The following is a 25,530-nucleotide window of genomic DNA, read 5'->3' as shown; positions in this document are numbered from 1 at the left end:
TTTTATAATCTGCTTTTATAAAAGTTTTTTTTTTATCTGTATGAGATAATAATAAAAGTATTTGAACGTGTAATGTAAAATTAAAAGATGTTTTTAGGTAAAGAAAAGAAATAAAATGTTTACTTAAAGCAAAAAAATTATCACTTTTAATTAATGCACAAAAACAAAGTAAAAAACTAAACCAGTTTTCTTAGTTTTCAAAGTATATATAAATGTTAGGAAATGTTAACCGGAAATGAAAACCGACCGGACCCAATGCAGTTTTTGAGTATGCCAAGATTTGCGATATGGCGCCAAAAAAGGTATCTTACTCCCAGATTTTCCCTAAGTCACGTCACTCAAGTTGGGTACACTTGTTTAGACAAGAAACAAGCGACTAGCTCCCTCCATTTATATATCAGCTCTATGCATTACACACAGTTTAGAGAATTTTAACAATTATTGTATTCTATCTGCAATATTCAAGGCTTGCAAACCGAATTTCTTATAGCTTTTATATAATACACTTAATTAAAATTGAATTTCTGAAAAATGATTTGCTATCAGTAAAATATTTTGAAATTGCAACTGGTTTTATTAAAATGGAAATTCAAAACTAATTAGGAAAGGCACTATCAAAAACCCTATATCCTGAATTAAACTAGTAAAGATACTTTTAAACCACATTTTTTAAAAGATGAGAAGAACTGTCTGTGCTTTGGCTATCTGAAGAAATTAAAAGACTTTCCTGCGACTGATATGCTTCATTCCCATTTCTTTGCTGACCACTTTGACTCTGATCATGAACTGGTGAGGAACCTCTAGAGCTACCTGTACTTTCTTCTTCAACCACAGATAGATCGGGGATTTTGATGGCACAATATTCTGGTGGCTTATCCTGAAAAACAATGGGTTGCTCAGTAGACAACAATCCTTCTTTGTTACTTTCCGAATCCTTTTCTTGTTGGAATGCTGGCGTTAAAAGAGGGGACTCGGCGGATGTTCTATCGTCACTTAAGGCAAGTGGAGAAGGCTCTGCGCAAGATCTTCGACGATGACAAGGAGATTTCAAAATGAAGGGTGTGTTGATTCCATTCATATGGGCATCCTTCATCGAATCGGTGCTGTGAGATAATTCCCGATTCGATCCCAAAATCATGTTTACCAATCTCCCTGGAAAGTCCGGCAGTCGAAACCTGGATAAGGATGTATTGTCCGTATCAATACTGCACGTACTTGTTCTCCGAGTAGGGGTATCAGTCGGAAAATTAAAGTGGCCAGTTTGGTCAAAGGCGGGGGTTCTAGGAGGACTGGTGTAATTGTTCTCCTCTTTATCTTCTTCCATAATAGTTTCCATGGTAATAAATTCAGACTCCTCCAGATTAACACTAAAAAAAAAAAAAAAAGTCTAAGTCTGAAAAATCACAATTCAGGCTCTCTTTCAAATAAAATTTAAATCCAAAAATTATAGGACATTTGATTCTTAATTATTATAGAAGCATAAATCCCTAGAATTTAAAATTACTATTGAATTTAAAATTCCAAAGACCCCACTGAGACGAAACGACCATTGAAATTCGAACTTCAATCGGAGAAACTAATTCAAACACATTTAAGAGTTGAAGATGTATACAAATAAATAGAAAGTTCATATTTAAAAGGAGGCATTATTTTAATCTATCACAGTTGTGCGAATTATTTGTTTCTTCTTTCCTTTTTCTTTTTCATGCTTTCCGAATGACATGTCGTTACGTAAAGAACTCCCGAAAACTAAAACTCATGAATTGATTATGACTAATTTTACTACTTCAGGTATGACTTGATGGCAGAAGGAGTGGATGCGTCATAGTTAAAAGAATAAAAATAGTTTTAAAACAATTATAAAAACATATTCCTGTAATTTGAATCTGATAATTCAACGTTAAAAACAAAAGATATGATGTAATCAAAATTCAAACAGACGATAAATAGCAAAACCAAAGCTTTCTAAAAATTTAAAAAGTTTCGACGGATTGTTAGTCCATTACATTTCGTAACTCAAAAGGTTGTTGGAGGGGGGATACTGTAAAGTCATTTAAACGACAAGTAAGCAATGCAGCTTATTGAATAGTTAGATATCAATCATTAATTAGAGCGTGTGACACAAATAGGACCTATGTATTTTCAAATTAATGGACTTTATTCAGATTGGTTCCGAGTATTAAAGGCTATTTCCAGGCAAACGAAACATTTAGGACTAATAGCGTCAGAAGTATTAAAGAAAAACAGGACATGTTTATCAATGGACTAAATTCAACAGGTATCTGACGATTGCAATAATACAACAGAAGGACCACCACTATTTGATGAAAACGTCACCCTCCGAGACAATGTTTCAACTGCTGTTCACCACCCCTTACATCCCGAATGTCTTGCCAGCATCACGTTACGATCTGCTCATAGCAGAATGTATTTCCTGCATCACATGATTAACCTCGCATTATGATTTCTGACATTTCAAGCTGAAAGTGCACAAATGGCATTTTGTAGTCATTTCGTAAACAAACTGTTATGCAGTATTATAAGAAAACAGCATAGGAGCCAGAGCTTAGTTGTAACAGCAGGTAAGTAGTACCGCGTACGTTACATAGTTTCTAAAAATTTTAATTGGCTTTGGCTAAACATGGTTATTACGTCAGCGCAGTTAGTGATCAGCGGAAACGGATAGCAGGAGGTTATGATCTTTGCTCCATTCTAGCTAATCAATGGGGGAACCATATTTCGCAGCTTTTGACTTTGTGAAATCTTTAAGAAACATCTGTTTATGTATTAATTTTTTTAAGTTGCTTTAATAGCTATAGTATGGGGCAAATTTATAGCATATTTCAATTTGCGAGATTTCTTTCGCTTTGTGTTTGATTCATGTAGTTAAATTTCAATCTTAAATATCAACATGCCCCTTCGAAGATCAGATCTTTTGCTAAGGATTAATCTCGAAAAGAATCTAACAGAGGTTCACGTGAAGAAAAATCTGCCATTCTAAAAGCCCCATCTGAAAAGAAGCAATTAATAATGATGACTACATAATAAGAAATGAAATAAAAAGCGTGAAGAAAAGATAAAAGAAAATTAAATGTTTAAAGGAGAAGAAAGGGAAAGGTGACCAAGAGGATTTTGAACTCGCATATAGATCCTGAAAATGAATGGTTTTACTTAGCTCGCGGAGATGTGTACAGTAACTTCGATGATATAGTATTAAAGCATTTTCCATTAACAACCCTTTGAAGTAGAACTAGAAGTATTTTAAGGAAGATAGTAATTTTAAACTATAGATAGATGACGGGGACAGCTCCAGGGCTGACACCTTCTCTCCAAGCATTTGCGCCGCTTATAGAGGGGAATTTAGATACTAAATCCATAAAAAGACATGTGGCTCTTACGGATGTAGCGCCCACCACATCCTTTTATAGGTGGTTCTTCATTAGAATCTAGTTTCGAATATGGAACTCTCCAAACCTGAAGTTAGGATAATAACAATTAGGTTAGGATAGGTCACAAGTCTGATGAAGGAGAATGGATTCAAGCTTTAGTTTTCAAAATGTGCGATAGCAAGTAGTCTTGTTTGTATTAGCTGCAATTCCGATGCAAAATATTTTTATGTTGATTAGTTTAATAATTTACTTTTATTTTAAAGAAACCACTTGATATCATTATCACTATGCCAAGTCATTATTGCCATTATCTTGTGCTTTAATTAATAAAGAAATTATATTACAAATTCTAAGTACTACCCTAATAAAGGAATGATATACAAAATTTTCATACGCATGGTATAGTTGATGCTTTAAGTGACTAAAAGCATCCTGATACAAGTTAAAATCTGTTTACATCCTGTATCTAAGATTTTTTTTTGCATACTATATCACAATCGTGCAATAAGCTGCAATGTTAAATTACTGCTAGTAACCTAGTTTATTTTGTAGAAATGTGTGAAACGGCTTGAAATTTAAGGTTTTTTTTAATTTGCTCATAAATGCTTAAATTTTAAAAATCTGTATTAGCGATTCCAAGATTTATGCCTAAACATGTTATTTACATGTGTATTAGTAATTATTTTATCTAACATTTACTACCACTTACTATTATTTTTACTAATATTTACTAATTATTTCTAGAGTAAAATTTAATTAAAGATTTAAGTAAAGAATTAATTTTAAGTAAAGAACAAAATATTAGGATATTCATGAGTATTGTTATTTTTCTTTTAAATTATAGCAAACGATTATCATCCCAAACCAACTATGGTACAATAATCTCAATCTTTTTTTTTTTTTTTTTGCTGTGTACTATTTTATAATGGGCTGACACACACACACACACTGCATGTGGTTGTAAAGCTTAAAAAATGTCCTTGTTTGATAAATTAAGCTGTCAAAGTAAAATTGTAAAGTTTTGTAAATTAAGGTGTTTTCATGTCACCAGTGCAGTCATTTTGATTATACAAACTGAATTTAGATAGTTTTTTTTAGTGCCAGTACATGAGCACTTACATTCAATCTGAATGATTGTGGAACCTTAATGAAGAAAACTTTGAAGAGATACTTTCGACAATTTAGATTGGATTTTGATGAGGTTACCTTTATAAATAACCTGTTTTTACTAGAACACAACACAATGAAATTTCTTATTTACTGTCGATGAAGCTTTATTTTTGAGTATTCTTATGGTCGTGGTAATTTACAACATGACTAATACCACTTGTAACCAAGCAACCTCCGCTAGAGATTTCCCAGTGCTAAGCCTGCTAACGGCTCTCCAGCTCATTGCATCATTATGAGAAATTATTCTAACTGCAATCAAACTTGGAATTTTAACAAATTATTTACAACGCTACAGGCAAAAATGCCAAGTGTTTACAGTCAAATTTCACATTCTGCCCAATACTTACGCTAAACATTTATTAAAAACTGAATACTAACGTTGTGCTACCCATTCTTCAAAATATATGATACATTATTTGATCCTTTTTCTCGTAGTAGTTTTGAATTATAGTGCAAAAGTGTTCGTGACCTTATTTTGGGTACTAGCAAATATTCATTCAAGATCTTTTTTAAAAAATGCGTCAATTTCGTTTATACAATGTGTATTTTATGTATTTTTGAAAGAAATGCCATCACTAAATAGTAGTTAATAGAATGCTTACTCTAAATCCATTGCCGATCCAAGATGAGGCTGTGTTCGCAAATTGAAAGATGACCGCGTATAAGGCAGCTGTGGCTCCACTTCGTCCCAAAACAAATCTTTAACAAGGCGTGGATTGCTTTGATGCATGACATCAACCACATTATAGGACAACTGGAAAGTGGAAAAGAAAATCACTATCTTTAGTGGTAACGAATTGCAGTTTTATTTATTTTTTAAAATTACATCGACTTCTGAAAATATCGTTGTCGTTCAGGTGAAAGTCACCAAGTTCAAAACAGTAATATATTGCCAATTCAAATTTTTGAGTCATGAAGAATAATAAAAAATTTATATCACCCTGACTCCAACACTTAAATAATTCCGTTGCATTGCATTTCAATTCAGAACACTAAAGCTAAGAAATTTGAAGAACATGCTAAAATTAATAATATCAGTTCTAGTTTCGAAAACAAAATAGTCAAAGGAATGTTTATAATCAGTTTAGAAATATTAATAGGGAATATTTTATAGCTTTATATGTGAGTCTTAGAACAAAACAAAATGAGCATTAGAACAAAATTGGCACATATGAGTAAGCAAATTGTTAATATAGATTAGAATTTATATAAAAATAAAAACATCTTCGCACAAATTATTCAATACGGGAGAAAAATTATCTCTGGCTTATCTATTAAAAATATTTGTGTTGAAAGCTCTACAGTGATTGTAATCGCTCCTTAATAGAATGAAAGAAAAATAGGAAATTTGTACTTCCATCAGACTTCACTAAAAATAATTTTAGACACAATTCCAGATCTCACCCATACATCAGAAAAATATTTTTAATGTTTTAGACCATTTATACAGACCATTTCAGTGAAATACAAGGAGTCTTTTCAGGTAGCTGTAATTCTTAACAGTTCTGAAATTGTAATTGCATCATTTTGGAGAAATGAAAGCAAGTTTTTGATTGACTTCATATGCAAATCCCAAAAACTGAAGATTTTGTAGCTTTTTTTTAGAAGGCATTTTAAATTCTTCAGCAAAAAAACATTAAGAAATAAAATTACGTGAAACATTTACCTGCAGATTTCTGTCCAAGCACCAATTCAATTCAAAATCATCATCGTCTTCCCCAAAGGGATTTATAAGCTGTTCAGCTACCTGAAACATTAAGATATTTTAATTCCCATTTTTATTATACTTTAGATGATAGGAAAATAATTGGTAGCAAAATCAAAATGTTCATTCTAAATAATGTTCATTTGAGGGTTGAATTTATTTTTAAACGGAATGATTAATAAATCTTGATCATATCATAATCAAATTTTCAATAAGCAAAAGGCTCTCTGAAGAGTAAGAAACTGAATTTCGTTTATAATATTGTCAGTAATGGGGGGAAAGGGGGGCAAGAATTTAAACAACGAAAAGAGAACTGAGAAATATGAATTTAAAGTATATTGTCTAAAGTGGTAATGCAATATGTTGAAGTATCTCAAAAACATTTATTGAATAAAATTAAGCAAAATTCGAGCATTTTGGAATTAAGAGCTTCTGTACCGGAGGAGAATTACTTAAATAAGTTATTTTCTAAAGATTTTCGTTTGCATAACTTAGTAAAGAGTTCTTTAAAAGCAAATTAATAAATAAATTTAACAATCAATAATCTGTGTAAATTATGAAAAGTAACAGATAATGCAGTCAAATGATTTATAAATTCTACATTTTTTTTTTTTTTGTTTATAAGAAAAATCGCCTTAATAATCTACTAACTTTTTTATTAAATTTCTCAGATAATGAAAATGCAGAATTTTAAATACAATTGTCATCAAATATTTAAAAGCTTTTCTAATCGTTCTAATTACCTTAAGCCATCCCATGTAGAAAAAAAATTGCAATAAAGTAAATACTGGTACATAAAGATCTATTTCATAACCAGGATATCCTTTCTTGGGATCCAGATACTGACGGCCCATCACTGTAGCAATAAAATACGTGTAGATTGCCAGCGTTACTACCTAGAAAAGACAGGTTATATTAATTTAAACTAAACAACATTATAAACGATGTATTTATTTTCAACACGAACAAAATAGTGTATGAACTAATACCTGCGTATAAACTAAAGGAATACTAATCCAGTCAAAACTGAAAAGAAGTCCACAATTGCCTCTGAAAACATGCATTTCCTATAAAATCAAATAATACAACAAATTAAAATACATAAAAGCAAAAGAAAATCTAGGCCTTGCATGCATTTATGTATCTCAATCAACCTGGAAAATATTTGTTGCGTTTTTACAATATAATCTTGGGCCTAATATCTGTGTTTCACGTTAAAAATATTGGGGAATTGGAGTTTCAAATATTAAAAAGATGCATACAAGATTTCAAGAGGGAAAAAAGATCAATGTTGTATTAAATAGCTGATAAAAAAACACCTACATTACAGTGTAAGTAGTGCAATAACTCACCCATATAGATTTTCTGCATGCATTAAAGAAATAAATAAAAAGTTAAACATGAAAATATATGGGAAAATGAAATTAAACAGCATTGATCATAACATAATTAATGCATTTTTAACTCTGCTATGATAAATTTAATACAAGTGACATAGAAGGAAAACCATTTAGATTTCAAATACCAAAGAAGTAATAAAATTCTAATCAGATCGCAAACATTTTATGTTCCTCACACAAAATTCTTCGATAACCACCAATTAATGTTAAGCCTTACTAATACCCTAAATAAGAAATGCAAAAAGTTCATGAGCAAATATTTCCAAAACCAAAATATTTCCCTTATTCTGCTGCAGACACTTCAAATTCATTGCAAAAAAAATCTGGAAGTAGCAGCGAAGTCTCTCACCTTTATGCATATTTAAGCTATTTAAATAAATAAAACATAATGGTAATGATTGTTTTCCAAATCAAAAGCAATTAAATGCGATTATTCTTTATGGAATGGGACTTTTGTAGATCTAAAGACGAAAAACCAATGTGAAATGAAAAAAAAATATATTTCTTAAACGATATAGAACTTACATCAAGTAAATGCTTAAAAAGAATGTCATCTTTGATACGGCCTTCTCTTCTAGCCCTGGCAGCAACTGAGCCAAACCACTGAGCAGGAACCCACCATTTACCATGGGTCATCAAGACATCATCATAGACTTGACATTCTTCTTTAGTCATCAATCCTAGATGCATTACAGAAAGGTTTAGCTATGCAGATAAGAAGTTTCACTCAATTTATTTGAAGAATTTCAAATTTTTAATTTTACTTGCCTGCTTCGACTAAATGGTCTATTGTTGGAAAGCGCTTTTTAACTGCAGGGCTGATGGCCTGGAAGGTTAAGGCTGCCATTAAGTTCAAATATCTGGCCAAGGTTCGACGAATCATTCGGCCTCTTTCATCAGCGCCATTCACGTAAGTTGAAATCAACATACAGCACCTAGAACACAAATTGAGAAGATTTAAGAAAGGAATAAAAACCAATACCGATACATGGAAGATTCAGTTTCAAACAAGAATTGATGAACTAGAGTATACCAAGTTCTCCGATACACTTAAACTTATTGAGAATTATGTATGTAATTAATGCTACAAAGAACTGATGCTAAATTAGCCTAAATGTTAATCTAAATCTAATCTTATAAGTAGTTTAAGTTAAAACTTGAAATCATATCTAAATCATATGTTCATAGAGTCAGTTTTAAAAATCGTATCTAGTTCTGATATTTACCGTTGCTTGAACTTGTTTCGAAAGAAAACGCCGCCTATTAATAATCTATCACTTTTTTTTTTTTTTGAGTACCACTACCGTTCTTAAGAACGTGATTTTTTTTTTTTTTTTTTTTTAAAGAATTTATTATCAGTATTGTGATATGATACTGGGATTTATTAGGGCAAAGGCCATATCTGACTATGCTGCTCAAAACATATGGTGAAGAAAATAAACGTTTTAATAAAGAGCAAAAACTTTTTAAAATTTCGAATTCATGGAAATCTTATCATAAAATTCAAAAATTTATATGAATTAACGCTTAAACATATGTACCAAAAGCAAACAAACCATATAAAATACCAAAGAAAAGAAGAATTGTAAAGTTTCTTGAAATTTTAAAATTTGTTCATGTAGCAGAAGATTATTCGATTCAAAAGCGTCAGAAGAAAAAATTATTATAATCTTTTAACAGAGTAATTTTAAGTCTTTGCCATTTACAGAAGTGCTTAAAGTACTATTGTAAAAAGCTAAAATCTACCCATCGGAAGGGGCTTTTCTTCGATCTTTGTTTTAAAGTTGCCTTGTCAGGAATGGCAGAGCTAAAAAGTGGCGATTTTGATTGTTTCTGCAGCTCATAAACAGATGTTATTTCTTCAGCTGTTTCATTTGTTCAATTTATTACTTCTTCGAATTTATGCTCGCTTTCAACATTGTGTGCACACCTGGTTGGTTTATTAATATGGATTTAAAGTCAAGAGAAAGGGATTGAATAGGATTGGCACCTTGTGTCTTATGCTGCTTGTGTATATGCAGAAGCTTTATCAGCTTTTATTCAGACTGAGTTTGAAACATGAAGAGGTGAATTTCTTTCTATTTTTAGGAATTTTTTCTTTATTAATAACCGTTTCAGGTGAAATTGTTCTTAGGATTTTTTTAAAATCCTAATCTTGCGAAAAAGTTTTGAATAAGTTAGTAGAGGGCTACCTCACGGTTCGATGCTACATTATTTTACAGTATTTTAGAAACTGATGGGGATAGAATGCTTAGCATAAGAAACCGAACAAGTTTAATGATATCACATGGCCTAGTATCAGAATTTGAAATATATTCAAGAAATATTTATTGCCTGTCTTTGTGGGCTTTTACCTGAAAAGGCATTTTTGACAGCAAATACTAGTTTCAAGTGTAAGATTTCGGGGATTAATAATTACGTCGATTGCCAAGCATGGCTTGGTAATCGACTGTGCTTGTCCATGAGAACTAGAAAGCAAGCAGAAGCGCCAGCAGAGTGACATCTTCAATTACCATCAGTCATCAAAAAGACAAAAAATAAAGGCGAAGGAAATTCGGAATTGAGACTCTCGCACCCACCGAAAGAAGGAATCAGTATTGCGAAACTTTGTAGAAAAATGGACTGCATTGAAGCTAATTCCGCATAATTAGTTTTCTTCTGACTTTGTCAATTGGAAAGAGTTTTCATTAAATAAGCTTAAGAATTGTGATAAAGAAAAAGGATTCTCATAATCGATATGATAGTGATAATAGAAATGCTCTTATATAACAGATAGGTTCCCCGCTTCATACTCAAATCCCAGTTATTTCATTAACTAAAGGTCTGGGTATCTTATTGTTGAAGGATTGTGAAATCTTTTGAAAAAGGCAATGAGTCATTTTTAGAAATATTAATTTTAGGCTCCCAAAAACTGAAAAATGACTTCTCTATATTATAAGGGATATTGAATCGAAATTTATATTCAATATCACAAAACGAATAGTTTAAAAATCATCTTTCCTTCTGACTCATTTAGACAGTATAGTGTATCTTTTTCCAAATAACAATGCTAAAAAAAGCTTAATGGCAAAATCTAAAAGAAAAAAATTTTCGCTTTTAACATTATTAATATAACAGCTTGAACAGGTGTTTTATTAGGATATATATTTGCAGTGAATTTTTTATATTCATAAAAATATTCAGCATAAAGGAATTGCTTATAAAACAGATTAAGCAGACAGATGTCCATAAAAAAACATTGAAACATTTCAACAATAACGAATTTTATTTGACGTTTCCATTAATATTTTATACTATCCGCAGAAATATTTAATATATTAAGTTTGAATGTCATTAAAACATTAAGTAGAAGTGTTTTAACATTCAGGACTTACTTATCAGGCCAGGGAATAGCGAGATACTGCTGCCACCATCTTCCCACCACAATTGTGACATAAAATCCAAGCACAAATGACAAAGGTATAAGATCTGTGAAAGCTTCACAATAAATTGCTAGCTTTTCAAAAGTCCTGTAAAGGGTTCAAATTGCAGATGAAATCGTAAGAAAAACTAAATTAAGGAAGGTGACTACGTTGAAAAGTCGATTTTTTTGCGAAATTAGAATTTTTTTTCTATTTAATATTTTTAATGATTAAACAGGTTCCTTTATAAAACCGTTAGAATTTTGATTCCAAATCTATTTTTTGGGAAGTTACACTGATTTTTATATTTTCATTTACATACGCTTTAATGCTATTTTACAAGTTTAGATGCTATTTTCTCAAATTCTAATCTTTGATAGAATTTTCTTACGGAAAACTTGACTCCATCTTACCTTATAAATTAAAATCTAATTTATATTTTTTGTTCAAATTCGGTATAATTTCTCAATATGTTCTGCAGCACCTGGACTAGAGAATAAGTAATCTATTCATTTAGAAATGTTTTATGGTTGCTTTAGTGTTTTACAAAGTGAAAAAAAATTGAAAATGTCCTGTTATTTATCAATCGAACCCCAATATTTAAAGAATTGATAGAATACAGCTTTTTTTAATACGAGGTACTAAACTAAACTAAAAGATTTTTGCTTTATACCTCCTTTTAACCAAAAAAAAAAAAAAAAAAAGCAATTTTTCCCTTTTTTTTTTATTAAATTTTTTACCACTTGACTGGTAAATTTTGGTTTTATAAATGTTTTTTTGTTTTTTTTTGCAATTTTTTTATGCTAATATTCAAAACTATAACTATTTTCGAATGTTTATTAAAAAATTCATCCTGAACGTAGTCACATACTTTAATAGAACCTGAAAAGAAATCTATTACGAAATTTCACATCCACAAAAGATATAGAACAGAAACATTTTGAAATTTTAGCAATTAATATAAACAAAACTACTCAGAGAAGTTTATGGCAATATTATTGAAGGATTAAAACTGCAGTCAGAATCGTAACGTGTTTTTCAGGAACTTAATTTTCTTTTTCATTTCTATATTTGAGTGAAGCTCGTGACTCACTGAACTTTTATTATATATAGGGCAGGAGGATCGGAGAGCTGCAAATGAACAATTAAGTAGCAGTTACAATCTGAAAGAAAAATTCTCCATAGCTTTTTTCGGTTACTGAATTTATATATGAATATACGTCAAAGCAATATATGATCGAAAGGCTCAAATTAAAAGATTTGATACATACATTTATTTAATTCTACACAATTTAGAGTAATGACTTTTTATCTAAGTAGTTAATTTTCTACAATCCTGTGATCAAAAATATTCTTGTAACTGTAATGTTTTCAAGTAATATTTGTAACATTACAGTTTCAAAAACTAATATTTACAAGTATGAAAACATCTCTGCTTTGTTTTTAAAATGCATACCGATTCTATCTCAATAATAAATTTACGATTCTATTCTGCTCATACTTTCATACATAATTCCGAATGCATACAAGAATCATGCTACAGCCCATCCTGAAAATACTGCTTTTCTCGGCTTCAAGTCAGAATCGTTCAAAAGCCGCTAAGTGACGTACGAATAGAGAAAAGCGATGCTATAGTCAATTGCAATTAAGCAAAATAGGAGAAAAATTTATGTTTTTTAAACATTGATCAAATACTCTTTTCTTTTTTGACCTTCAGAAACTGAGAACCGGAAAATTTCATCTCTAAGGGGGGCCAGCTTCCCCTCTTACTTTTCTCTTGAAAATTCGAAAAAGTCAAACCATGAAATGGTAGTATCTTACTTATGAAATAAGTTACATCAACGATTTTTTTTTTTCAAACACACAGATAATTCTGGATATTACGTTAAATTAAAAATTATATCTGGCATAACTCTCCTGTAATGAAATATTTTACATAAAATACCATTATAATATAAAATATTTTTCTATGGTAATGCGTCGAATAAAGATTTAATTGAATTGCGAAACTTAAAATGTAAAATAATAAAATAAATAATGTTTAGTGAAATATTCGAAACGCTGTACTGATTTATGTTTTACTAGTGATGTTCTTAAAAGCTTAAACAATTTTATTTTTTTTTTCAAATGTACACTTCAATTTGAAAGAAAAAACATGCAAGTGTTTGAAAATGAATCTACCTAAACATCAAGCAACGAAAAATTCTGTAAACTTAAAGTTTGGAGCATAATCTTAGATTAAGGATTTTTAACTATGCAAACGTTTACACTGCACTTTAATATAATTTTTTTTTAAATTTAAAAACACTGTAGTCATTAGTAATTTTTTTTTCATCTTGATAATGTATTTGTTCTGCCTGTTCTTTGTAATAATATTCTCTTTTCCGATGGCACTTATTGCTACGGAATTGGAGATTATAATTTTGGCCTCGGCAGTTCTTCCACTTATTAGTGAAACGCAAATTATTCAGCAGTGAAAATAAAGCGCTGTCGAATGTTATCATTCGATTGGAGTATTTTCAAAAGTCAGATCTACTATCTCGTATTTCAGAAGATTGGCATTTAATGAAGAATAATAGAATTTCTGAATTATGGGAAATTGCATAGCCTTAAGAATCAATTTCCCACATACTTTCAGGACACTCTTACAGAAGAATTATCTAAGAAAACACTTTACAGCTCAGAGGTCTACTTCAATAATAATAATAGACAAAGTAGACATTTCAAGCGCAGATGATTCTGCAGTTTTGCTGTCAATCAACCTTTATTGATTGCATGGCAAAAAATTAGGTCACTACATAGGTGACATAGGTAAGGTAAAACAATAGGTAAACAATTTTTCGTTCAAGTAGATTCATTTAACAAGGAAAACATATCAATCATGGCTACTGAGCTTTGAATCAGTAATTATGGAAGAATTACACCTTATTCAATCAAGCGTTAGAGAAATGCTTCAAAGGTTTTTTGCAGCAGGACATGTCCTTTAAACCAAGGCTTGTCAATTATTCTTTCAACAATAAGTGCCATTGAAAAGAACAACTGAGTAATTCATAAATTACGTCATATAGCGTCTTTACAATTTGCTATTTAACCATGAACAGGTGTCGTTCGGCCCTTATATGACGATGAAGTGCTAATATGAAACATTAAAAGTGTTGGAGGCGCTACGCAAGGGAGAGGTTTCTATGATAGCTTTCTTAATAAATGATTTTGTGGCTCATATCGATATGTTTGCAGCGTAAATCAAAGATTTCAGGAACTTGATTAATTAGTAGCAATAAATATGCTGAATTAAGAAAGAGAAATATATTGCAAGAAATTCAAAGTATTATTGTGACACTGCTCTTTTCTAGTGAGATGCAAGAGCTGTTTTTACTTGCATCTGTCTTTGTTGCATAAGATATCAACTAGTATGAAATTGTAAGTGTGATGAAGTTTTTGCAAAGAAAAGTAACCGATGCTGTAAAATTTTGTTTTTCACCAGCTAAAAAGTAGTGGCATGGCTAACGAAATGTCTTTCTCAATCAATATAGTATTATTCCCTACAAAGCAATTTTTCTAGAGAAAAATGTGTATTGCATATTCACCTGACAATTTACAAGACTTTGCCAATGAGAATTTACGCTAGCTTGCAACAGTACCCATGGCTTTATATAAGAATAGTCATATTATGAGGAAGACAAAGAAGCGTTTAGTGGCGTTTTGAGCACAACTCCAGAACTATCAGTTGATAGCACTGGCAACTTGTAGTTTGCTCTTGATGGAGGGGTAGTCATTCATTCAACAGTATAACCAAAGCAAGTAACCACCGGTCATTTTGGTACCGGTATATATCTTATATCACGATTTATTAAGGCAAGGAAATAAGTTGTTTTTGACGAACGAATTGTGCAACATTTAAGCTGTAAAACTGGAAAGAAGCCAGATAAAGCGTACATCAAGAGAATATTTTTTTTAAAAAAATATTTTCTTGTTCTTGTTAACTCACAGGAAACAATCCTGCGAAAAAGGAGCGTTTCATTTTATAACCCCCTAACTACCTGGTTATCACATGTATATAATAACAGAAAATGCTGATGTACGTATTGTCCGTGTTGCAATAGAAGTACGAGAAGAATAAGAAGGTTATCATTGGCAAAAATATTGCTCTATCTGTTACATATTCTGTTGCTACTCGGGGCAACAGATAGTCAAATGCCTAAAAAAAGGTAAAATTTCCGTCAACGTAAGTTTTTACGTTGCTTCGTGTGAAGGTCCCTTGAAGGTCTACAGAATTCTAATATTTTAGTGATTGCCAAGATTTCATTTTTGTTCCTTCATGTGATTAGTCTTTGTAATAATTTTAAAGTTCTACGAGAAGGAAAAATTGTAGTAGTACTTGGTTTAGCCAGAATTCTTGCAAGGGATTACAGAAACTTTCAACAATCATAATTCTATTTATAATAACATTGAAAAAGACTCATCATTGCGATGTACAACACTACGAAGAAATAAAGCTTGAATACTATTAAATATGGCTGTTTTAATAAACTAGTAGATGAAGTAAATGTTGCTTCTCTACCTTTTTAAAGACAAACATTTCCCTTGTACAAGCTAGCAAGTACAAACATAGTGACATAGCTTGAAACCACTGGCCTGGAAATGGAAGTTGGTGTACAAATTGTTTATGCTCAGATACTCAATTAAAGGATCAAAATAGTGTCTCTAATTATCTGTGGATAAAACAAAGCTTGAGGAATCAGTCCATGTCTGTGAAAGATAATTTGCATTGTATTAGTATATCCAATGTAACTATCGAGACCAGAGCTGTTCCAATATAGAAGTAGCATACAGGATCGGAAAAGAATGATATTATATGCTCAGAACAATAAAGTTATCTAGATTGAAAATAACGAATACAGTATTTTTAAATAAAAAAGTTATATTGAGATATAGTGTATTATTATGCGTTTTTTCACTTATAGTAGTTATGAATTCTTAAAAAAAAAACTGAAACTTTACGATTACAGAAGATTTTGCACTGCTTGATGTTTAGGAAGACTCGATTTCAAACTCTTATTTGTTTACTCTTCCAAAATAAAGTGGAAAAAAAAAAAAAACACTGCTGATAAAATCTTTATTCGGCTCATTTACATGAAAAAATTTCTTGTATGTAAAATATATACTTTTATGTAAAATATATTACAAGACTACGCCAGATACGTTTTAATTTAATGTAATAATATGCGGAATAATTAAATACCAATATTAAGTAAAATTGTAGAGGCAACTTGTTTTATAAGCAGAATGTAAACGTTTTAGGTCTTTTAATTTTTAAGGAAAAGCTTTCCCCTCAGAGGTCGAAACTTTGCGGTTCTCAGTTCCTGAAATTCAGAAGAACATTTCACCAAAGTTTTAAAAAATGTAATTTCTTTTCCTCTTATTTTCCACTTTTAGGTCTAACTTTTATGGATTAGCATTGGTGCAGAAAAATTCAAAAGTCTTTCCTGGAAGGAAAATTCAAAAATTGGCAATGTTTCAAACAATTTTCTTTTGGCTTATTTTTGATTTATTCTGCCCTTGTACGATTCGATTACGAAGTATTTAGATTATGTTTTTCATTTATGTTGTTCTTAATCATTCAAAACATTTTTAGTATTCAGTGGTTATTGAATACTAAAAATAAGAAATATGCCAATAAAATTCAAACTCCCTGTGAGATGAGGAATGCTTTAATGTGAAAAATGGATCAAAAGGGGTCGTTAATGAGAATTCCAGAATTTTCACATATAATCTTCAATCACAGAAAATTAATCATATTATGTTACTTTCGAAACATGCGTTAACTAGGAACAAAGTTATTCAAATATTCATTTGTTTCTGTTAAAATGCAGAAAATTTTAGAATATGGTACTGAATGTGAAAACTAACAGAAGGTAATTATTTAACAAGAATCTATTTTTGAAGTCAAAGTATATTTGCAAAAATACTTACACACGGCTATCGTCATTCAAAACAAACCGGTAGAGTACCAGTAGGGAGTAATAGAGAAATACGAAAATAAGCATCTCCCTGTAAAGAAGTTTGTAGATACTTCCTCTCCATCGAGTCAAGAGTTTCGCAAAACCACAAAGACGGGCCTTGGATACGTGAAGTGAATAAGTCACGGTCATAATTGAAATGCACAAGCCTCTTTTGAACCAACTCAAAGTTTTTCGAATTCTCAGTCAAGTCTTACACACAGCCAAAGCACAGGCTACGATTAGTTAAAATACTGACAGCACATTACTTATTATGCATATAGTACACATGTCTCTTCCTAAAACTGCTTTGCGAGTGGGGCGCGTTTCACTTGAAGAATCAAGTGTCCAATTGATTTTTCCAGGGAGACCAGAAGTCGTGGCCAAGAGCCACAGCAACTTGACTTATAGGAAAATAAATTTTCATAGCGACTGGTAGACAATAAGAATCCAACATGCGTCGCCAACTTATAAGACTCGACACAAATGTTTTAGAAGAAAACTAGACACGTTTGAAAACGGAGAGGATTTTCAGGATCTTCACTTGCAAAATGGCATGCCTAAAAAATAAAATGTACAAACATATCAGTGTTAAATATTTCAAATATAAAACAAAAGACTTGTTTAAAAAGTACAGTACACTCTCGAGTATCCGGCCTAATGTGGCAGAAGGGCAGGCTGGATAATAAAAAAGCCGGATAGGAAGGATTTCTATGAACTCATTTCTTTGCCCACCAGTATCAGATGGCAAATTTTTTATACTCAAACTCACTTATAATATGTATTTTCTCGCTTTTTATTGAGTACTAAGCCCTCCATTTATCTCAAGCCCCATAGAATGTGAACGCAGTCGTGAATCACAGAAGCCGTTGCCGGTTACGTATCGAGTTAAAATAGAAGGCTCTGTACTAGTAGTTTATATATGTTTGTATACTGCACTGAACATTTCAAGAATTTATAAGATAAAAAGTAAGTTAAAGGATATAAACTTTTCACATTTTAACAAATTCTGTAATGCCTAAATTAAATGCTGGAAACAAAAACAAAAAAGTTAATCGTAGTCCTAATTCTTAAGAAAATTGACTAAAATGTATTTTATTTTTCACTGATAAACGATGTACAGATATGAAAAGGTAACCATAAGAGAAGAGTCAAAACTTGTCGATAGACTTTGAAAAACCAGGCCGGATAGAACGGAAGCCGGATACTCGAGAATGTACTGTATGTTAATTGATAAGCGCTCCCACATACTCTTTTTATAAAAATTTATTTAATAATAAAAAAAAATGAACAAGGAAGAATTGATTTTCCCTTCAAAATTCCAACTTCTTTCTAAGGTAAGCCCTTCCCACTAAATATAAAATTGAAATATACATGGTAAGCTATTTTTCTTCTCCTATTTGAGCGATCGATTGAATAACTTAAAAAGCATGAAAAGTTTTAAGGACTTTGAACAATACCGAGTGAACATCAGAACTAACATTAGATAAGAGGAAGTTTCAGTTTAGTTATATTAATGTAATGCTTTCAATATTTTTTTAACGGATTTTAAATTATTAAAATTGTAATGATTAAAAAATGTAATCGTTTTGTTAGATGAAGACGACTAACAATCCGGCAACTTCCTTTCCAAAATTCCACACCACATTTCAGTGGACTTAACGCGAACTAAGGCACTAAACATCTTTGTGGAATCGAGTCTCATTAATTGAATTATCCGCTCCCAAGGCCGAAATTCCGCCACCGAAGCTTGAACAAGAACAGGAAGCCAAAAGCCATCCCCCCTCCCCGATTTCATTCGACATTTGATTTCAGATTCGAAATGGATGAACTAATTATAAATATAGAATATAAAGCATGATTCTGTAAAAGTCTTGCATTAGATTCAAGTGTTTTTGAATGTGTAAACATTTAAACTTATAGCTGAAATTACCTCGTGTTCAAACAAATTTTTGTCCTACTTATGGGAGAAAATCATTTAAAAAATTTATTTATACTGGTGAGGACATTTATGAATTATGCTCTCAAGTGACCTTGAAGATTCGAACAATGATCTAAATGGAAAAGGGGGGGGGAAGCAGGTCTATAAAAAGAATGTGTTCTCAAAATCATTTCAGTTTTGAATATTGATTTTGAATTACTTTTAGCATTGATTTTAAAAACGCGATCCTTCTTTTTTCTTCCCTATGACGTCAGGTTTTTTAACAAAACGATTTCGTATTTTGGAAGGTATAAAATTTTTTTGGATATTTTTACCTTATTACTTCATAAATATATATTTTACATTTATATCCTAGCTTTCTAATGATTTAAAGGATAATCGAGTTTATGAAGAAAGTTGCAAATCTTTATAATTTTAGAGTTGCGTTTTCTCTGTCAGAATTTCTCTTTCCGCTTTTCTTACAGTGAAATTTTTAGTTCAAATTACTTCTTGATATCTTAAAATTTGCAAATATTTCTTTCTACATTTCTAGTTTGGGTATCTTTGGATTCCAAGAGGGCTAGCTATGAAATTCCAAGACAAATTAACTTGACAATACTATAAAAGCTACAAACCGTATCGTGCTGCCCAGTTAAATAACTCAGAAATGATTCAGTTTCTATTTTGGATATTATTTATGAATTTAAACAGAATTTTGTTTTATATACGTGCATTCGGTATTTTCTGTAAAGCGATAATCACTTAAATTTCTTTAAAAAGTCGCATCAGTAGGTGAAGATGTTACCCGTTAGTCTTTCAGAAGATAAAGAAACAAGGAAATGTCACCTCTGCCATTTCCTTTTAATTTCATAAGGGCTGGATCTATGAGAATGAAAGAAGGTAGATTAGTTTGGTTTAGTTATATTAAAGTCCCGTTTTAAAGCAACACTAGGGCTATTTAGGGGCGTACCTCATAATTTTGAACCGCGGTCAGATGACGAGGACGAGACCTGAGCTGGAACCCTCTCTCCAAACTTACGTACCACACCAACGAAAGGTCATTTGGCCCCGACGGATTTAACATGCACCAGACACGCTCACACGGCGGTTCTTCGGTGGAATCAGATCTCGAACCTAAAACCCTCCCTTTCCTCAGCCGAGACCTTACCACTAGCCCGAATGAGGGGAGAAGAGAATTGCAAATGATATTTTTCCCAATGAGGTGTCTCATTATTAGGTTAAAATGGTTAGGTTATTCAATCAGATGTTAGGGGTCGAAAATCGCTTTTCAAATCCTACTTTTAAAGCAACTGCTGCAATCAAAGCTTTCATTGCGAAAATTATTCGTTATGAAGTGAAGATAATTCGCTATATTTTAATTTTTTCTCCACCCGGATGACACGACTTCGAACTCAGCCAGCAATTTTACTCCCCCTAGATATCTCTCATAGTTTAAGTTTAAAATCAGTTATTGTGATTAAAAAATTAGCGGATTTTCGAAAGCATGAAAATTTATGAGGTAAATAGCAAATTCCTCATTAAATATTAATTCAGGAAATTTCGAATATCTGGTAAATATTTTGTAAAAGTTCTTAATATTAACAAAGCTTTCAGCTTGATAAATCTCGTCTTGCATAAAAGTTTAAATGCAAAAAGACAGTCTAGTTTTCTCTTCTGATTTTCAATGAATATGCTGTTAAAAACCATCAAAAACACTGATTTTAGAAGCAGCATAAATTTATGATTGATGATCATTGTCTTATATGATCAATATAAGACAATGATTTGAATAAGAGTTTTTCTATTCAATGGCACTATTGTATGACTTTCATAGTATAGACAGTCAATCAACAAAACAGTGCTTGGAAGTTGATACGAAAAAAATATTGTCTGTTTTCAGCATAATAAATCTTACTGTTCAAAATCTTTGAATTCAAGCTGAGATTTTTCTACATTTAAATCCACTTTATAAATTTAAGCCTGTCATCATAAAAACTGATAAAAGAAAGTTATTTGAAATCATTGCTACCAAATCGTTTTAATCAGCAAGATCCATGAAATCCAAAGTTAAATTATATCTGAAAATTATAATTGAATTCACGTAGGCCTTTCTTCCACCACAAATCATTTTGTCAACCCCACTAATTGTGACAAATAAATACAAGTGGCAGTCTGAATTGGAGACACACACACAATTTGTTCATGTTTTAGCTAAGAATGGAAACACTTACTACTCATGGTGGACCATCCGTCTAAATAATGGTTCCACTCTTAGCAAATACAAAAAAATGATGTTTGGTTGATAGTATAACTTTAACATCTACAAATTATCAAATAATCCTTTGGAAGTTCATAAATTATATTATTACGCAATTACATCAAACACTACTCCATTTACATCAAGAAATTCCAGACACCGTATCCAAAGCACATGAAATGCGTAATACAATGAATTGGATTTTTTTTAATAGAAAAGAGAAATGTAATGAAATAATTTTCACAATGCAAATCTGAAATTTCACAAGAAAAAATTATCATTTACATGTTCGAACCAGGTTCGATTAAACATGAACCAAAAATGATGTAAAAGGTTTGCTTTCAATAAACGTTGTGAGCAAAATCAGCTACAAAAATGTACTTTTTTTTTAAGATTAATGCCGCTTTAAGTATGTATCATTTTTAATTGGCTTCGGAAGTGCAATGACCCATTTATAAGGATTTTTGTATTATATTGCATCATTATTATAGAAATTAAATAAATTCTCATCATGAATCATAGAATTTGAAGGAGTTTTCAATTAATGTATGTTTATCAGTTCAATAAATATCAAAAGTTAACACTATCTTTAGAAAATGTCTATACTTTAAAATTTACTTTAAAAAATAATTACTTTAAAAAATTAATACTTTAAAAAATTACTACAAGTGTCAATGAGTTGTAAAAAAATAAACCTTATACTTTATAATTTAAATGCAAAAGATAAATTTATAAGAAATTTGTTAAAAATTAAAATTAAATTCCGCAAGTTAATTCTCCTGTCTTCATTGTAATAAGTTGATAATTGTCCAATAGATGGCAGCACGGATGCTGAAAATCACTTGGCGTTCTTAAACCGACAATTGTCGATTCAAAATGGATTTTTTTTCCTTTTATAAATATTATTGTATTTTATTCTTTGACTTCTGAGAGAGGCTTGTGCAATTTTTGAATCAAACTAAGACTTTGGTCCCCACATTAAGAATAATTTGTGTTACATTTTCAAATCATTGGTTACCACTGTGTTTATTGAACCCTCCATATATAATCTGTCCAGGACATATGCTGAAGAGGTTAAAAAATCTGCGTTAAGGAACCCTTGTTTATTGGATAGATTTAAAATTATCTCAAATAATTTTAAAATTGTTGCTGAATTTGAAAGTTACAGCAAGCAATGCATTGCACTCTGTATTTGAAATTCTGATAGCGATTATTATAATCATTTTCCCTACAGCTACAATTTGTGTCCAAAAATAATTCACATACTATAAAATTAACAAAATTTGACTTAGTTTACCCTTCATAGATTAAAATATATGCTTATCATTTTCGGGTGGGAGTTATAAAAAATTTATTCACATTTTGCTTATTATATTTTGAAAAATAAAAAATTTTGAATTACATCTGGAAAGAAATTTTATATTCGATCGGGTCAAATGCATATTAAATATAAACATGTGAATTTTCGCACACCATTAACCATTTTATATACATTATTTAAGTTATTTGAGCTCAAACGGCAGCAGTTTTTTTTTTTAAGGAATAGAAATTTTATGGGGGATTTGATCGCTGATCAGTAAGATCTCAGCTTCAAAACATTAAAATTTTAAAAAAAAAATTCAAAAATCGTATTTATAAAATTATTTATCAAATTTAAAATTATAGTTTTAAAGGAATTTATCTCGTGCACGTTGTATAATATCTTGTCAAATCTTAAACTTTTTTAGTTTGCTTAAAAGGAAAGAAAAAAAAAATTTAAAAATCGAACTATATAGGCTTTAATTTTTTTTTTTTTTTTTTTTTTTGAAATTCACCGATTGGAAGACGCGCTTATATGTATTAGCATACAATTAACTTCATTAACCTGCATACAATTAACCTAAAACCTCGTTTCTGAAACGCAGAAATGCGACAGCTTAATTTTGCCAAAAAAAGACCTCGATTACAGACTTTTTTTTTTTTCTCAAGTATATTGGAAATACTTTAACTATACGCTTTATGCATTCAGTTTGAAATGCGAAAACACTTCTGTACCCATTCGACACAAATTGCACGTGCTGATTCGGTAGATTTACAGACGGTACATTTCAGGAAATTATCAATATGGTTACAAAATTTATAAAATTCCAGGAGGGAAATTTCAAGAACATTATCGAATTTGTGAAAAATTTGATTTACATACAAAAGATTTACAAACTTAAAACTTCCGGCTTTTTTTTTTTAATTGTTTCTTGCTCTGATAAACAGATAAAATAAGGGGGGGGGAATCCAAAATGGTATTTTTTAATACTTCTGAAGATATACTTTAAAAAAATACATACATAATACTGAAAAACATTCACATTCTGATATACATAAAAAAATACTTCTGATTTTCTCTTCATTACTGTTGAAAATATTGCATTATTTTAGTGCCCTTCTACGTATTTAGATTATTTACAGCTAAAATGTTTCATTTTTAAATTAAAATAAATGAACATTTAACTTGCTAACGAAATTATATATGTACACTAAAAACCGCAATACATAATGCAAAATTTTTGAAGCAGCATTTACATGATTTTCAAATAGCAGCAAATGAATCATAAAGTACAATACAAAGTGCTCGCATGAAAACAATACTTACAATTGGCTGCAGATCACTCGCAACGGTGTTGAAAAACCACAGACTGACTAGCAGAGGGAACAAGTAGTGCGAATCCCTAGTTCTCTTCAGAATGCTTTGGGATTGGCCACTCAAACTAGCTTGTCCTCCAATCCGGTTTCACAAAATGAAAGCATTTTCGCGTGAATTTTCAAACTCTACACTTGACTCTCCGAAGAGGTGAAGTTCATATGAATGGATCTTTTGATTTTTTTTTTTTTTTTGGGGGGGGGGGGCTAAGCTGTGTGAAATATTTTTAAAACATGAATGTAAACATTAGATCGCAAACAAGAATTTACTGAAACATGTTTTTAAGAAATATATATAAAGAGATATTATACCGTACCAAACAAAAATAAAAAATACAAGTATATACACCGATTTTTGATTTATCATTATCAATGCCATCACTTCCATCAAATTGCAAAATATTATCCTTCTCTAATAGCTATTATTAAACTTAATTTGGTATGATCCTGGCCCTTACTTCATGCTTTCAGTGAATAGAATTTATTCTAATTGGATTTTTCCCAAAATGTATAATAATAATCATTTTCAAACCGAAAATCAGTTTGAATACATTTCATTAATTATTAGCTCTGCAATGCCTCAGATGTCGAGCTTAAGAAATAAGAAGCTAATGTTTCTGCTGTTAGTGTGTGTCAGTGAATTCGGGATTCAAATGATAATTACTTTCCTCTTAATATGAGTTAGTCTATTCTTAACAGAGTGTCGGTAGTATACAAATTTGATTTAAACTTTTGATAAGAGAAATAAATAGTAATGGCTTAGATAATTTGTATACCTTCTTTTAATATGAGCCCGCAGTGATTAGTGGTAAGGTCACGAATTCAGGACCAGAGGGTTCAATGTTCGAGATCCGATTCCACCAAAGATCCGCCGTGTAAGCGGGTCTGGCGTATCCAAATCCGCAACGCTCCGCCGTCGCCGGTGTGGTGAGGAAGCTAACAAGCAGTGAGAGAGGAGAGCCTGCCCAGACGTCGTCCTCGCTACCCTAGAGTTGCTTTAACCCATTTTTACATGATTCTTTTTTTCTTTTCTTTTCTTTTTTTTTTCTTTTTTTTTTTTTTGTGTGTGTGTGTGTGTGTCGGAAATAAAGGAAAAATGTTTTTAAAAAATCCTAGTATAAATATATAATATAAAATAATTAAAAAACAATATAATGGAAATATCCATCATCATGCAAATTTACATGTTAAGCTGAATACAAAATCTTCAGTATCCCTCTCTTCTAAATATCGCCACTCATTATCGCTTTTATTAGCAAAAAAAAATCTCAGATTAGTTATAAAAAATATTCAAGAAATCGCACGTTTCTTCTAACCACAACAAACAGTGGAATGACAAGTTCAACCCCTCTATAATGATTGTGATGTTTGATTTTTGACAGCTACGTTCTTTATCTCGCAATACTCGTGAAAAAAAAGTTGCCAGCAACAACCAATTTACAATACACCTGTTTTGAGTACAATTACTAAATGTTAAGATGGAAATTTCCATCATTATGCAAAGAAGAGTTAAAATAAGACCTTAATGTAACTAACATAACATTTTTTAATATGCTCACCTTTTATATGCTGGTATGTAAGCCAAAGCACAACAAATATATTTGGAGAAAAAGAT

The 25,530-nt window shown here is 31.0% G+C and overlaps 1 protein-coding gene across 3 annotated transcripts; it reads right to left on the bottom strand.

Annotated features, from left to right (window-relative positions):
* Positions 1-23,993, bottom strand: LOC129960658 (bestrophin-2-like). 3 transcript variants are annotated; one of them, XM_056074207.1, is made up of 10 exons: positions 23,869-23,993; positions 17,039-17,624; positions 11,039-11,173; positions 8,433-8,599; positions 8,190-8,344; positions 7,254-7,331; positions 7,008-7,160; positions 6,226-6,306; positions 5,162-5,313; positions 3-1,367 (listed from the first exon to the last, which is right to left on the bottom strand). In XM_056074207.1, exons 2-10 carry the CDS (start codon positions 17,215-17,217, stop codon positions 656-658), a joined length of 1,812 nt encoding a protein of 603 aa, XP_055930182.1. In that variant the 5' UTR covers positions 17,218-17,624; positions 23,869-23,993; the 3' UTR covers positions 3-655. The 3 variants fall into 3 exon arrangements, with proteins under 3 accessions (XP_055930183.1, XP_055930184.1, XP_055930182.1); XM_056074208.1 differs by lacking the exon at positions 11,039-11,173 and having other exon boundaries at positions 1-1,367; XM_056074209.1 differs by lacking the exons at positions 11,039-11,173; positions 17,039-17,624; positions 23,869-23,993 and adding an exon at positions 9,411-9,459 and having other exon boundaries at positions 2-1,367.
* Positions 23,994-25,530: the final 1,537 nt, after the last annotated feature.

The sequence above is a fragment of the Argiope bruennichi genome, chromosome X2 (genome assembly GCF_947563725.1).
Source record: "Argiope bruennichi chromosome X2, qqArgBrue1.1, whole genome shotgun sequence".
NCBI lineage: Eukaryota > Metazoa > Arthropoda > Arachnida > Araneae > Araneidae > Argiope > Argiope bruennichi.
Note: the sequence above shows the minus strand (reverse complement) of the source record. Positions and strands in the feature narration are given on the sequence as shown.

Bases quoted from the DNA above. Each gene is read 5' to 3' on its own strand.
- LOC129960658 (XM_056074207.1), bottom strand. From the start codon at position 17,217: ATGACCGTGACTTATTCACTTCACGTATCCAAGGCCCGTCTTTGTGGT. The intron at 11,174-17,038 runs GTAAGTATTTTT...AACCCTTTACAG, and splicing joins TTGAATGACGATAGCCGTGT to GACTTTTGAAAAGCTAGCAA. The intron at 8,600-11,038 runs GTAAGTCCTGAA...TTTGTGTTCTAG, and splicing joins GCTATTCCCTGGCCTGATAA to GTGCTGTATGTTGATTTCAA.